This window comes from Grammomys surdaster, unplaced genomic scaffold, assembly GCF_004785775.1.
Source record: "Grammomys surdaster isolate TR1022 unplaced genomic scaffold, NIH_TR_1.0 318, whole genome shotgun sequence".
In the NCBI taxonomy this organism is placed as follows: domain Eukaryota; kingdom Metazoa; phylum Chordata; class Mammalia; order Rodentia; family Muridae; genus Grammomys; species Grammomys surdaster.
Window position 1 is genome coordinate 231,121 of NW_021604737.1, and position 15,554 is coordinate 246,674.

At 39.4% G+C, this 15,554-nt stretch overlaps 1 protein-coding gene across 1 annotated transcript in view; it reads left to right on the forward strand.

The window, feature by feature from the left end:
- Ppp4r1 (protein phosphatase 4 regulatory subunit 1) overlaps positions 1-15,554 on the forward strand; it is a 60,730-nt gene that overhangs the window by 20,277 nt on the left and 24,899 nt on the right. The window contains exons 4-10 of the mRNA XM_028777960.1: positions 4,239-4,374; positions 4,963-5,069; positions 10,737-10,879; positions 11,985-12,131; positions 14,200-14,307; positions 14,435-14,500; positions 15,215-15,373. Of these exons, the coding sequence (XP_028633793.1) occupies positions 4,239-4,374; positions 4,963-5,069; positions 10,737-10,879; positions 11,985-12,131; positions 14,200-14,307; positions 14,435-14,500; positions 15,215-15,373 (866 nt within the window). The remainder of the gene's footprint in view (positions 1-4,238; positions 4,375-4,962; positions 5,070-10,736; positions 10,880-11,984; positions 12,132-14,199; positions 14,308-14,434; positions 14,501-15,214; positions 15,374-15,554) is intronic.

The window sequence follows — 15,554 nt, forward strand, 5'->3', positions numbered from 1 at the left end:
TTACATAATACCCTGATGATGTTTTATTTAAAGATACCACTTGCTGTATATATATGATGCACGCGTGCACATGTGTGTATGCGTGTAGACATGTACAGGGATTGTTTTTCAGAGCAGTGATAGGTTTTAAACAATTTTAGTGACATTTTCTTTTTTTTTGTTTTGTTTTTGCTTTTGTTTTTGGTTTTTCGAGACAGGGTTTCTCTGTGTAGCCCTGGCTGTCCCTGGAACTCACTCTGTAGACCAGGCTGGCCTCGAAATCCGCCTGCCTCTGCCTCCCAAGTGCTGGGATTAAAGGTGTGTGCCACCACCACCCAGCCATTGGTGACATTTTCATGTGTGTATTACATTATGATATATATATATATATATATATATATATCATTGTTCTGCGTGTATTATGATAGGGTTTTTTGAATTTCGGTTTTCATTTTTTGAGACAAGGTTTCTCTATATATATAGCTCTGCGATGTTATAGAGCAGACAGGCTAGCCTTGTCTAAATTTCTCATTGTAACTTGTGGCAGGCATTTGAAGTGTAGGCTCAGTAAGATTTAAGCTAATTTTAGTCATCTGTAGTCAAAGCTTTATGGCCTCCATTAAGATGAAATCTACTGTCTAGAACAGATGAAAAAGCAGGTATGGTATAACATGCTTAGAATTCCAGTATTTAGAATGCTGAGGCAGGAGGCTGGGTTTGTAGTGAGATCCTCTTTGAAAAGTTGAGTGTAGGGGTGAGATGTGGATCTTTAAATTGACTAGGGAGGATAACTCAGACAGAGTGACTCCATAAACCCTTGCTGAGGCCACTATACTAGATGTAGAAGTGAGCCTGCCATCAGTGTCTGTGCCAGAGGGGAGGGAGAATCCTTTTTATGTACACATGTTGTGTATTGATAGAAAGATGACCAGATAAGGCTTTGTAATCCTCTAAGGGTGTCCTTTTCAGATATGGCTGTTCAATGTATGTCTACATTAAAAAAAAATGAGGATATTTATCAAAACAGAGGTCTATAGGCCTCATTCTAGACTTGCATAATCAATATCTGAGTATATGATCTAGGAATGTGTATTTTAGATAACTCTCCATTCTGGTCTTAAGTGCATTGATGTTTGAAAATAGCTACTAGCAGAGTCTTCCCTGCTCTTCCCACCTTTTATGAACCAGAATCATGTTTATCTGTGAACCCATGTGAGACTCTGATGAAACAGTTTGGTCATAGTCATAGAATTCTAGAGCCTGCATAAAGGTGCTTGACAAGACCATGCCAGCTTAGCAGCCTGACATTATGAAGGAGAAAACTGATGGCAAATAAGTGTCCAGTGGCTTTTACAGTTCTTTAGTTCACAATGAATAAGGTATTTTATGAATTATAGATTAGAAATAATGTGAAAAATTTCTGCACTGAGTAATTACTTCTATATGGTTTAGTGTTGGTTTTTAAACCCAGTTTGAAGTCTGTCTTTTAATAGACATATTTAGATCATTTACAGTTAGTTCCTAATTATAATATAGTTGAGTTTAAATCTTCTCTGGCTCTTCTACCTGTGGGTTCTACCTCTATTTTACTCCTTTTACCTTTCCCCCCTTCTTTCATTTGAGTTATTTATGGGCTTTATTATTTATTCATCTTTGATTTTTAAATATAATGGTTGTTTTCATGTTTATAATTTGGTGTTTTAATTCCAGCTGGGACCTTGGCCTCACTAGTGTGTCTTCATGCAGCAGTGTACCTTATGCTGTGCTGTCTTGGGAGTGCCCTGTGTTAGGTGTGTTGTGTATACACTATATGTTCATGCAGCAGTGTACCTTATGCTGTGCTGAGTGCCATGTGTTAGATGTGTCTGTGTATACACTATATGCACTACTAGTTACACCACACTTTTTTTTTTTTTTCGGTTTTTCGAGACAGGGTTTTTTCTGTGTAGCCCTGGCTGTCCTGGAACTCACTCTGTAGACCAGGCTGGCCTCAAACTCAGAAATCCGCCTGTCTCTGCCTCCCATGTGCTGGGATTAAAGGCGTGTGCCACCACTGCCCAGTGTAGGCACTGTTTCTGATAACCTTTGTTCCTCTGTATAGACATAGATCTCATCCTTTTAGTATTTCTACTACTGAATGTCTGCATGCCAACATCAGCATTTGCATGCTTGGAAAAGCCTTAGTTGAAAGGTTTCTGCCTGTTGAGTATAGAGTGATAGGCTGATCTTGTTTTCTTTCTTTTTAAAAATTGAGTTATGTGTATGAGTGTCTAGTCTGGATGTATGTGCACCGCATGCATGCAGTGTTGGTAGAGTCCAGAAGAGGGTGTCAGATTCTCTGTAACTGCAGTTAGTCACTAACCTAAGTGCTCTGTGAGAGAAGCAAGTGCTCTTAAATAAACATAGGGTCATTTTTTGAGTCCTCCACCCCCATCTTTGTCAGGACTTTAAGGTTGTTGCTTTACTGTCTTCTAGACTATATGTCTTATTATTCTGTTTTATACATAAAATGAGTCATCTCTAGTTTCAAAGACTCTGACTAGTGTTAAGCAGTTTCATTATATTGTAGATAAGTGTATTTTTCGTTATGGTTTTTGCTAATGGGGTTCATTGAGCCTATGGATTAATAGTTTTCATTAAATTTGGATTTTTCTAGGTTTTATTATTTCTTCAAATATTCTTATATTCCCCCTTTCCTTTGGAGATATTACACATATGCATATTAGAATGCCTGAGATTTTCCAATGGTTGAATGATACTCTAGTCTGCTGTTTATTTTGTTCCATTTTTTAAATGCTATTATTTGAAGTTCCCCATTCATTTCTTTTGTATTATCTGTTGATCTGACCTAATGTGGTTTTCTCCTCATTGTTTTTTTTTCCCTTCACTAGAAGGTCAGGAATTTTTGAATATTTGTGTTTCTTTCCTCCTTGTGCCCTTCCCAAGTGTTGTGCTTGTACGTCTGCTTAGGTGTACTTAGGTATGAGGTGTGCTTAGGTGTGCTTGTAGGTGTGCACTGGTGTGCTTGTAAGTGTGCTTAGGTGTGCACTGCATTTCTAGCCCATGCTACTCTTCATACACAGGCGCAGTTAGATTGTTGCTGTGTCCTTCTCTGCTGATTCTGTCTTTGTTGTGAATCTGTTGCTGTTGTTGAGTTTTTCTATTTGTGGTTTGCTCTTTTGTTTTTTACTGGCTTTTTCATGTCTAGTTGTTGATTTTTTGTTGTGTACTAGCACTGATGATTTGACTGTTGAGTGTCAGATGTCTTTGCAATTACTTAGTACTCTGGGAATCTTGCTTTAGAGCCTAAATTAGTTACCTGAGTAGCCTGATCTCTGTGCGCTTTCCTGTGAAGCCCTGGAGAAGTCTCTTGTGAGGTGGCCTAAGTAGTACCCAGTGTGACAGAGACTTAGTGAACATAGTAGGAATCCTTGATTCTTTCTCTTCCTCTCTTGATTGGTACTGTTTAGTTCTGCCTCTACCCTTCAGCTTTCAGCTTGGTTTAGTCAGTTCCCTCCCACAGCTGCTGCAGATGCCTGAGGTGTGTACAGATGTGCAACTGCAGTGATTGTTTTAACATGGACTTTTCTCAGCATAATATTAACTCTTAACATAAGTATTTTCATGACTTGTTTTCCTGACATAAGCCTAGTAGTCAACAGAAGGAGCATTTAATATTTGTCTAATGAATATAAATACTAATTAAAGTTTTTAGTTTTTTTCTAGTAAATAAAGCCAAGTACTTTTCAGCTTTAGTGTCTTTATTATAGAATTGACTAAGTCAGTGTTTGCCTTTCTGTGTATTTTTTCATAAGCTGTTAGTGTTCTCTGTGAGCATGAAATTTTAGTTTTTGAGTTTTTTTGTTTGTTTTGTTTCGAGACAGCAGGGTTTCTCTGTGTAGCTCTGGCTGCCCCAAATTTATTCTGTAGACCAGGCTGGTTTCAAATTTATAGAGATCCAGAGATCCACCTGCCTCTGCCTCCCAAATGCTGGGTTTAAAGCTATGGGCCACCACTGCCCAGCTGTGTGCTTTTGTACTGTGTGCTTTTGTACTGTGTCTCTGTAGCCTCTGACTATATGCTGCTTAGAGGCCAATAAGTCTATGGGTGGAAAAAGGAGGACTATCCTTGAGGTAGCAGCACTGGGGTGATTTTAAGGTATTTTTTTGTACTGCTCCAGAAGCATGCACTGCCTCAGCAGGCAAGGGGCACTTGGAGTTTCAGAGTTTTATAAGGAGTATTTCTGATGTCTCTGCTAGTTGGTGTGGATGACTACAGCTCAGAGTCTGATGTGATTATTATACCTTCAGCCCTGGACTTCGTCTCACAAGATGAAATGTTGACACCCTTGGGGAGGCTGGACAAGTATGCTGCAAGTGAGAACGTATTTAACAGGTATGTGTGTTCTCTTCATTAACATGAAGGAATCTCAGTAGGGATACAGAGTGATCCACCCCAGAGGAGGTAGCAGGTGCAGTCAGGTCCTGAGTTTATAGCCTAATCTGTATTGTATTCATCCTTCACGATTCCTGTTGGTTATTGGTTCCTATTGGTTACCATTTAATCGCTTATTGAGGAGTGTATTATTCCTCTACCAGCTGACATAACATACTTCCTGTCATTTCTTCTGGAATCTCAAGTCTTTGTTAAATTTTTTTGACTGTAGATAATAAAGCTCATACTAGTAAATATGACATTTAACATAATGAAGAGTGACTATGTTTTACCATTCCTATGGTGAGAGGATAGTTGAAGTGAAAAATGGGTGACTAAAATTTCCATAATTATTTTGATAAAGATAGAAAAATTGATAATAATCTTATCAGTAAAATCATTGCCTACTTTTGCTTCTTAGAAATTACAAGTTTAGTATGTGACTTAAAATAAGAAAAACTGTCTTTATGAAACATAAGGATTCTGTATTTTGAAGTTCTAAATAACAGGTACTAAAGGCACTGAACACCATCTGATTTTCTCCTGTAGACAAATGGTGGCCCGGAGTTTGCTGGATACTCTGAGGGAAGTCTGCGACGATGAGAGAGACTGCATTGCTGTCTTGGAAAGAATTAGCCGATTAGCTGATGACTCAGGTAGATATTTACAGACAAATAAACACATTGTTTCTAGAAAGGCTTCTTTCACTAAATCTGTATTTCTAAACCTATTGTAGAGATGAGATTTAAGATTTCCCAAGAGCTTGGCAAATGACCCCACCTCTAATCCCAGCACTTTGGAAGAGCTTGTGTTCAAAGCTATTCCATACTACACAGAGAGCCTTTTCCCCTTCCCTGGCCCAAAAAAAAAATTTTTTTTAAAGGAAATTATTAACCTACTACTAGTCATATGTGGAAATATGTCCATTTACTTAATTTTAGAAATTCCTCATCAATATAAACCTAAGAGATTAGATTATTTCTGTGGTTTATGTAAACATTTTAGGGTCAATAACAATTTTTTAAGTTACTTAGAGTAAATTGGAAGAAGTGGAAAGGACTGTAAATGTTTGTGGGAAAATAATACTTCCTATCTTGATTTACACGGAAAACATTGTTCGTTTTTGGTTTTGCTCTTGAGACAGTGTCTCTCTGTGTAGCCCTAGCTGTTCTGGAACTCTCTGTATAGACCAAGCTGGTCTTGGACTCACAGAGATTCTCCTGCCTCTCCCTCCTTAGTGCTGGGATTTAAGCATGCCACTGTGCCTGTAAAATGAAATTAGCTTATTGTTAAAGACAGGAGAGTTTTCTTAAGAAAGAGGTAAATTTAAGCCTGGCATGGTGGTTCATGGTGGTAATCTTAATTCTTAGGAGGCCAAAGTGGGAGGATTACTCTAGTTTGAAAACAGACTGGGCTACAAAGTAAATTGCAGCTAGTCTGGGTTATAGGATAAGAGCCTATCAAGAGAGGTAGGGAGTGAACTTGATTTGAAAATTAGACAATAATAATGTGGTACTTATTAAGATGTATTTTTTTATTGTGGTAAAATAAATATAATACAGAATATGACATTTTAAGGCAGGTTGTATATGTAGTATGTGCATTGCATGTACATGCATGCAGAGGTCAGAGCAGGGGATTGGTCGGGATCTGCCCTATGACTGCCTTATTCCCTAGGACAGAATTTCCTACTGGACCTAGAGCTTGCTGTTGGGGAGGAATAATGCCCGTCAAGTTCCCAGGGTCTGCCTATCGCCTCTGCCTCTTAGTGCTGGGCCACAGGGGTCACCCCCACTTCCACATGAGAGCCGATGATCAGATCTCAGCTGTTGGAGCTCTCACTCCTCTCCAAGATGACTGTTATTCATTTTTTTTTTTGGTTTTTTTTTTTTTTTTTTTTGGTTTTTCGAGACAGGGTTTCTCTGTATAGCCCGGGCTGTCCTGGAACTCACTCTGTAGACCAGGCTGGCCTCGAACTCAGAAATCCGCCTGCCTCTGCCTCCCGAGTGCTGGGATTAAAGGCGTGCGCCACCACCGCCCGGCGATGACTGTTATTCATATTCTCTCTCTCTCTCTCTCTCTCTCTCTCTCTCTCCCTCCCCTCTTCCCTTCCCCTTCTCTCCCCTCTCATCTCTTCTTTCCTTGTCTCTCCCTCATGATCATCTCCTCTTCCTTTCTCACCCGCCTTCTCTTGAGACTTGGGCATATAGTATTCTGTCAGGTCTTTCTGATTTGTCACTTTGTCACTCAATTAAACATAACTTTTTCTTTTTTTTTTTTTTTTTTGGTTCTTTTGTTTTTGTTTTTGCTTTTTTCGAGACAGGGTTTCTCTGTGTAGCCCTGGCTGTCCTGGAACTTACTCTGTAGACCAGGCTGCCCTCGAACTCAGAAATCAGCCTGCCTCTGCCTCCGCCTCCGCCTCCGCCTCCGCCTCTGCCTCCCAAGTGCTGGGATTAAAGGCGTGTGCCACCACCGCCTGGCTTAGACATAACTTTTTCAAACATGGATACTTTCTTCTCCAAACTAACTTTACCTTCATTGTTTAGGATTAAAGGTGTGAACTAAGGGTGTTGCCTGTATTGTAGCCAGAGGAATTAAATGTGCTGAGGCTGAGCCACAGTACAACTAGAAACAGTTTTTTTTTTCTTCAGTAAATAGCACAGACTCGAGTGTTACAATGTGACCAAATACCCTGCAACATTTGAGGGTTCATTCTGTCAGAAAAATTCTGCCATTGACTTTTGGAATATTGTTTTACCTCTGTCTTAAAATCTTTTTTGAAGTTTAGTTTTGGTTGTATGTCTGCATGTGTGTTTGAGATAGGATTCCTGTAGTCCAATTGGCCTTTAACTTCCTATGTAACTGAGAATAATCTTGATTTTGAAAAAATAACCATACAGCTTTTTAAAAATTGGCTTATTTTCAGCTTGAATTTCTTGTGATCCTTCTACCATCTCATCCCAGGTGCTGGGATCACAGGCATATTATGCAGCGCTGAGTGTGGAACCCAGGGCGTGGTGCTGGGCGGGCATTCTAACATTTCTGGCTGAGTAGCATTTTTTTAAATAGTTGAGAATTTGGAGCTGTTAAACAAGTAATAATAGTAAAAATAATTAATAATAGGCCTCATGGATTTACACTGACTTTATTTTTCAGTCCTTCATAGTCCATGGGCATTTTGATGATTTCTCTTAGCAAAGTGCCTGCTGAGAAAGTCCAACCTGCCTCCTGAGCACTGAGGGGTTTTGTTGCTGGTAATGATACGTTTTTTCAGAAGCTTCAAATTCTATTTTCATGTTGTCTTGCTTTTCTTGTCCTGTTGTGTTCTTTCCTTGGTTGTGTCTCTTGATATTGTCTCTTAAAAGTAGAATGTTTGAAGAGTTTTAGACCTCTCTGGTTGTTGAAGACTTGGTGTGATAATCCTTCCCTTGTGTCTTATCTGTTTCTGCCAAGGGTTCATTTTTATGTCCCTTAGAAACTGTGAGTTCGTTTAGTGGGTCCTCAGGAATTTTGTATTTGCTTCTGTTGACCATGAGGGTCCTATAGTGGTTTAGAGTTGTTAGCAAGTAGCAGAGGTTTCATGCCAATGTTATAGCGTGTTGAGCGTGGGTGTATATTGTGAGTATAGGGAGAGGCCCTTTGACTATGCTGGATGTGTGGGTTTGGAGCTCTACTCAGTCCAGGTATTTATTTACCATATTTCAGAAATATATAGATAGAGCAGATATTTTTGTGGTTGTTGCTATTTTAATACTGAGTATAACAGACTGCCACAGTGCATGAATGAGTGTACAACTGTACCACATTTTATACAATGAGGACTTAGGACTCAAATCAAAAGAAATGGAATTACCACTCTAGATTAGTCTCATCCCTCTCCCCCAAAGCAAGCTCCATTTTGATCCAAATAGCTGGCCTCTTCAAACTTTATATAGAATTATTTTTAACATAGTCATTTTATCTGATATGGTATGCTATATCACACGGTGTGCTGCACCTGACTCACTGCTTCAGGCTAGTAAGACTGCTGTTAGAAGCCACACAGTCATGTGGAACACAAGCTCCCACGTTTCTCTAGGTACGTGCTTGGAGAAGAGTCATGAGGTCATAGGACATGCAAAGATTTGTTATCCATGATAGGTAAGCTGTTGCATATTCCATTCTTATAAGCAGTGTGTGAGACACCTCTAGAGACACGTCCTTTACACTTTACCATGGATGGATTTATAGTGGTATGGCTTGTGGAGCTAATTAGTGATCCAGTGATCTGTGAAATGAGCTCTGGTTGTACGCTCATTGGCTACTTGGATATCTTTTAAAAATATTTGTTCAAATCTCTCCCTTTAAAATTGTCAGTTTTTTTTCTTAGTTTTTTTTTCATAAAGAGTCTTTATTCTAATACAAGCCTGTTGTGGTTGACGTTTCAGACGTATGTTCTATTCTGCCATGTCTTTGCATCTGTGTACTAGTACCTCTGACAGAGCTTTGCTTTGCACTGTCTCACTGCATAGCCCTAACTGCCCTGGAACTTGTCATGTAGACCAGACTAGCCTTCAACTCACAGAAATCTACCTACATCTGCCCCCTGATGGCTCAGATAAGGGTGTGCACTTATGTGCACCATGCCTAGCTGGGCCTCCTCTTTTACGGGCAGTACTGTTTGTATCTTCTTTGGGAAATTTTCTCCACCTCAAAGTCATAACTATTTTTCATGCATTATCTAACAGACTCTTTTGTTTTTGCCTTTAACATTTATGTTTATATAACTGTTAAAATTGACAAATAAAAGTTGTATATGTGTGTGTGTTTATACATGTATATACATACATACACACACACTATATATATATATATAATTTTTTACAAGACGTTCCTAGAACTATTTCTTACATTTGCTTAAGGATATGTATGTGCCTGAGTGTATGTATATGTACCATATCCATACAAGAGTCCACAAATGTTAGAAGAAAGTGTCAGAACCTCTGGAACTGGAGTTACAGTTTTAAGCTGCCATATGAATGCTGGGAACTAAACCCAGGTCCTCTGGAAGAGCAGTAAGAACTCTGAACTGCTGAGCCATCTCTCCAACTTTTCTTATATTTTAATGGTAGCCAGTTAACAGCAGTATTTATTGAAAAGGCTATTTCTTCTTTGGACCTGTAATAACTACATGTACAATGTCTATCTCTGGAGTTTACTACTCCTTTTCTCTGTTTGCCTAAGCAGAGCTCTAAAGAAAGAAAAGTTTCTGATTTCATTCTTTCTGAAACTCCAGTTGTGATCCTTTTTGCTTTATAAATAAATGAAGATAAATCATTGTTATCTTAATAACTAGAGCCTATGAAGAAAAGTATGAGTATATATGCTTGTTTTTAAAATTGGATTTTTTTTTTATTCAAGAGAAGTCATCTCACATTACACAACAATATAATAAAATTCCAAATGTGGTTTGTTGCTAGGACTCTTAGCTTTGTAAAATGCCAGTGCACTTTCTACTGAAGGCCAGATTAATTTTTCTTTTTTGAGATTTGGAATTCCACTGGATACATTCGTGTATATTTACGTTAAGGTGACTAGAAACACATTCATTCATTCATAGGTGCCAGAGGTCTCTTGAGGCCTGGTGTGATTGATGACTGCTTAACTATAATCCTCACGTCTGATGTGATAATTGGTTACTGGTAATCCTCATGTCTGCTGTGATGACTGGTTACTAGTATGCTAGTGTCTTTCAGCCACTTGCTTGTTTATGTTTTCTCCTTCTATTCCTTTAGCAGTGGTATGAATATATTTAACTGTTAATATTTATTGTTGCCTACACTGTTTTACTTTTTAACTAATGTGGTACCTGTTGTCTTTAATGTTTTTATAAAGGGAAATTAGTTGGTTTAAATCTAGTTATAATCGTTCAGAGATGATATTGAGAGGAGGAGCTGCTGGCCTTACAACTTTTCTTAGGTGGTTCTTACATCATGGAGTCTGCAGATGGCATCCTATTGTAGAGCTGGCATCATTTATAATACTATCCTGCCACAGACTGGTAGGAATGCCAGATAGAGTATTTAACCCCCAGTTCAGTGTGGCTCGTTGTAAATGCCTGGTCAATGTATTCATTGTAAGAAGTTCTTTACCCAGTGCATACTGAGCCAGGGTATGTGTGGGTTGGGAGTGACTTCCTCCTCTAATTTAAGAAAAGAAGTGTCAGATTAGTGAACATTGTGAGTTCTTAGCATGTTGGTTCCTAAGTAGCCTTGAGCCTAGATGAAGGAAGGCAGCTGTCTGGTGAGAGGATGTGCTTGTTCATGTTGCTGTTGTTTCACTAGAACCAACTGTGAGAGCGGAGCTGATGGAACAAGTGCCGCACATTGCACTGTTTTGTCAAGAGAACCGGCCTTCAATACCATATGCATTTTCCAAGTACTTACTACCAATTGTGGTTCGATACCTTGCAGACCAGAATAACCAGGTAAGAGTTGCACTTACTTGTTCTTAAAGGTCTTTTATATAGCATAGTACATGTAGAATGGCCCAACCCAAGTGATATAATTTGAATGTTTTTCGGGTCTAAACATTCCATTAGTATTTTCCATTAGTGACTTCTTATCTTAGATTAAGGCATGTTGAGAATCTAACATTTATTAGAACCCTTGATCCCATTATAAAGGGTGCCCACTTACCAGTCTTTATAGTACCCTCAGTGACACTGTCTGTCAGGCTCTGTCTCTGTAAGAACTGAAGGAAGCACCCACAAATAACTGCTAGGTTTTGCGAGTTACAAGTTTCTACATTAGTAGAAGTGTTCCCATCCGAGGAAATGTTGTAGAGAATTTGTTTGGTTTTGGTTTTGGTTTTTTGAAACAGAGGTTTCTCTGGCTGTCCTGGAACTCACTAGACCACTCTGGCCTCTGCAGCTGGAGGTATTAGAGAAAATGTGCGGTCCTGCTAGCACCTGGCTTGGTTGTCATGTTCCCGATCTAAGCCCATTTTGTCTCGGCAAGCTCTCCAGCAGGGCCGGAGCACCTGAGCTGGTTCCACCGGACTGCTCTCTCTAACTTACCCCGTAGCAACCAGTTGCTGTACTTCCAGCTCTGGTTTGCTCATCCCTGGAGCCACTAGTTCCTTCACAGCCATAACCACCCGGTTGTTGGTGGACCCAGCTTCCAGTAACCCAGTAAATCAAAACTCTAAAGCTTAAGATTTACCAATGGAGCAAATACTCAATACACAAGGTGCCCACACAATTAGAATTGTTGTCCCAATTATCTAACCTTGATATGAATAGCTACCTGAGATTGCTAGAGACACGAGGGTAACATCTGCCCCATCTCGTCTCTCCTCTTCCTCCTTCCTCTCTCTTCCCCACTTCTAGCTCCGCCTCCTTCCCTGTCCAATGATAGGGCTCTCACTGCAAATACATTGGGCAGGAAATTTCTGCCACAGGCCTCAGATTCAGAGATCCACCTACTTCTGCCTCCCAAGTGTTAGAATTAAAAGCATCTGCTGCCACCACCTGGTTGTTTTAGAATTTTATATATTTGTACTTTTTTATACTATGGTGTTTTTCTTGGTAGGTGAGGAAAACCAGTCAGGCAGCTTTGCTGGCTCTGCTGGAGCAGGAGCTGATTGAGCGATTTGATGTGGAGACCAAGGTGTGTCCTGTCCTCATAGACTTGACTGCCCCAGACAGCAATGACGATGTGAAGACAGAGGCTGTGGCTGTAAGTCCAATACTCTCCTTTTAGGCAAACCAACAGTGAGCTTTGAGAGTGTGCTGATATGTGTTGTCACTCCCATCCTTGGTTCCCGAGCTGAGACAGGAGGATAGAAAAGTACTAAATAAACCTGATAGGATACGGAACATTTACTCTTTATACCTCTAACATTGATCTTTTGTTGATACAAAAAATGGTAACAGAAATTGTGAGTGATTCCAAGTCATCTGTGAGAACAGTTTTCCTCTAGTTTTCTGTCCCTTGAAAATTCCCTTTTCATTATTTCTTACAGAAATTTAGATACTTTTTTTCTCAACAGTTTTCATTGTTGTGAAACTCATATAAAATTAGCCATTTAAAGTATAGTGTTCAGTGGCATTTAATACACAATTGTCTTAGTTAGGGTTTTACTGTTGTGAACAGATACCATGACCAAGGCAACTCTTATTAAGAACATTTAATCGGGGCTGGCGTACAGGTTCAGAGGTTCAATCCGTTATCATCAAGGTGGGAACATAGTAGCATCCAGGCAGACATGGTGTAGGAAGAGCTGAGAGTTCTACGTCTTCATCTGAAGGCTGCTAGCAGAATACTGACTTCCAGGCAGCTAGGACAAGGGTATTAAAACCCACACCGACAAGGCCACACCTACCCCAACAAGGCCATACCTCCTAACAGTGCTACTCTCTGGGCCAAGCATATATAAACCATCACAACAGCCTACAGATGTCACCCCTACCTAGCTCCAAATAATCACATTTTAATTTCAGAAATTCTTCAATAAAGAAAATTAGTTTTGGTATAACTGTTGGTTATATTAAGGGGCGCCTAGTCTAAAAACATAATTATAATGTTCAGGATTGAAGGAAAGCTTATGATTCTCCTATATCTGGTTTGTTTGTTTTAGGAAAAAATTAATTCTAATATGTTACCTAGATTAGACAGAGCTTCAAATTTCAGCCTTGCTTCTTTGAAACACAAAGCTGTTTGTGGGAGTTGGGAACTGCAGGTTTTATCCTGTTCAACGATGTAGGGATTCTAGATAGGAATTGTTGAACCTGCAGATCCATCTGAGGAGAGTTGCCAGCCTAATAGCCCATGAGCATGATGCACCTTGAAGGGATTTACTTACGTATTTGATTACACAGTTAATGTTTTATAGCTTTGAACAGAAAGATCTTTTTGTTGGATTTCACATTTTAACATTATAAATGATGGATTTTTAAAGCTCTCTAGTTCATTGTTAATTTATAGAAATACAAGCCTTTTTTATTCTGATGTAGATAGCCTGCAGCTCTCTTAAATCTATTTGTTCTTTATTAGAATAGCTAATTTATTGGTAGCTTCTTTATTAGCCCCATTGGAATTTGCTATGTAGGCAGTGATGTACCTAACTGAGAGTTTCTTTCCCATCTCTGTGTCTTTTACTTCTTGTCATTTTTGCACCATCTTGGAATAGATGTGTTTGGGAAATGCTGACAGAAAGCCATCAGGTTTCCTTTTGTATTAAGTATGGGGATGGACTTGAGCTAGTTGTCAGGGAAGGAAACTCTTACTTTGTTATTTGGTAGCTGGAACAAATGTGTACTGGGACTGTGTCTATGCAGAGGCAAGCGTGGCTCCCCCATTCAAAAGCTGGCATGGCTTCTGTGGAGTTCTTCCTCAGAGACACAGCTGCACTAAGCAGTCTTGCCTTTTGAACAGGCACTCCTTTGTTGTTGCTGCTGCTGCTGCTGCTTCTACTGCTGTTGCTGCTGGTAGGTGTTTTGAGACATGGCCCTGGCTGTTCTGGAACTCGATTGTAGACCAGGCTGGCCTTGAACTCATAGTCCACCTGCTTCTACTTCTCAAGTGCTAAGTTTAAAGGTGGAATTTTCTTTTTTCTCTTTTTCCTATTTTTTTCTTTCACAGTTACTGGCAAAATGTTTAGGTTATTAACTAATGATAGAAGAATAATTTTTCTCCTAGAATTAGTACATTTGCTGTATATTGGTTAATATGTATTTCTTTAAATTATTAAATTTAACTTAAAAGGCCTTAGATGTTTTTGTTACAAATTTTTTCTCACTTTCAGATAATGTGCAAGATGGCCCCCATGGTTGGGAAGGATATTACAGAGCGTCTCATCCTCCCTAGGTTTTGCGAGATGTGCTGCGACTGTAGAATGTTTCATGTTCGAAAGGTATGTCTGTATCCATTTTTGGTCTCCATATTTAAGAATAAATGGTGCTCTGGTATGTAGAATGTAATGATTGTTTTTAAGGAACTCCATATGTGATATCGAAATGTTAGTGATGATTCTCTTATAGGTCTGTGCTGCCAATTTTGGAGATATTTGCAGTGTAGTTGGCCAGCAAGCTACAGAAGAAATGTTGGTAAGTATCTAAGGTATTAAAGAGTAAGCAAGCTGGGCAGTGGTGGCGCATGCCTGTAATCCCAGCACTTGGGAGGCAGAGGCAGGTGGATTTCTGAGTTCGAGGCTAGCCTGATCTACAGAGAGAGTGCCAGGACAGCCAGGGCTACACAGAGAAACCCTGTCTCGAAAAACCAAAAAAAAATAAAGAAGAATAAGCAATACAAAGTAGTAGAGAGTTTATTAACATGGCCCCATGACAGCAAACCAGAATGATGTTTTTAAGTTTGGAATTGCCAGTTGACATTTGAACAGTGTGTGAAAAACAGTGATACACTGTTAGCATGCCTCTTCTACATAGCAACTCAGCCCTAATTCATTCAACTGAATCTTTAATCTTACTAGAATACTCACTTTACTAGAGTACTCGCTTTGGTGGCACTTAAATCTTGTAGCAGAGGAGTTAAATTGTGGCATGCATATGCCCCATGTACAAGTTCATATACTTAGAATATCTATAAATCCATTGGCAAAATGAGCTCAAGTGTAAGCTCTTAGATGACATCCAGCTGTGTTTGTTGGTGCTTTGCCTTTCTAGAGTGAGTTATAAGTTAGATGTGATGTATTAGAAGGTTTGAGTTCCAGTATTAAATATATTGTATATGTTTTAAGAGTATCCACCATTTAAAACAGAAAACGGCAGGGAAATGACTGGCCTCGTTGTGTGTCCTCACAGCTGCCCAGGTTCTTCCAGCTGTGTTCTGATAATGTGTGGGGTGTCCGGAAGGCCTGTGCTGAGTGCTTCATGGCTGTCTCTTGTGCAACATGTCAAGAAATCCGACGGACAAAGTTATCAGCACTATTTATTAACTTGATCAGTGATCCTTCACGTTGGGTAACACTGCTTTTTAAAAACATGTTGAGTCTAACGTAAATGTGATTTTTTAAAAAAAAAATTGTTTTAATATTCTCTTTGTTTTATGTCTATGGGTGCTTTGTATGTATGTATGTATACCACATGCATATCTGGGGTCCATTGAAACCAGAAGAGGGTATTAGTCCCTGAAACAGGAGTA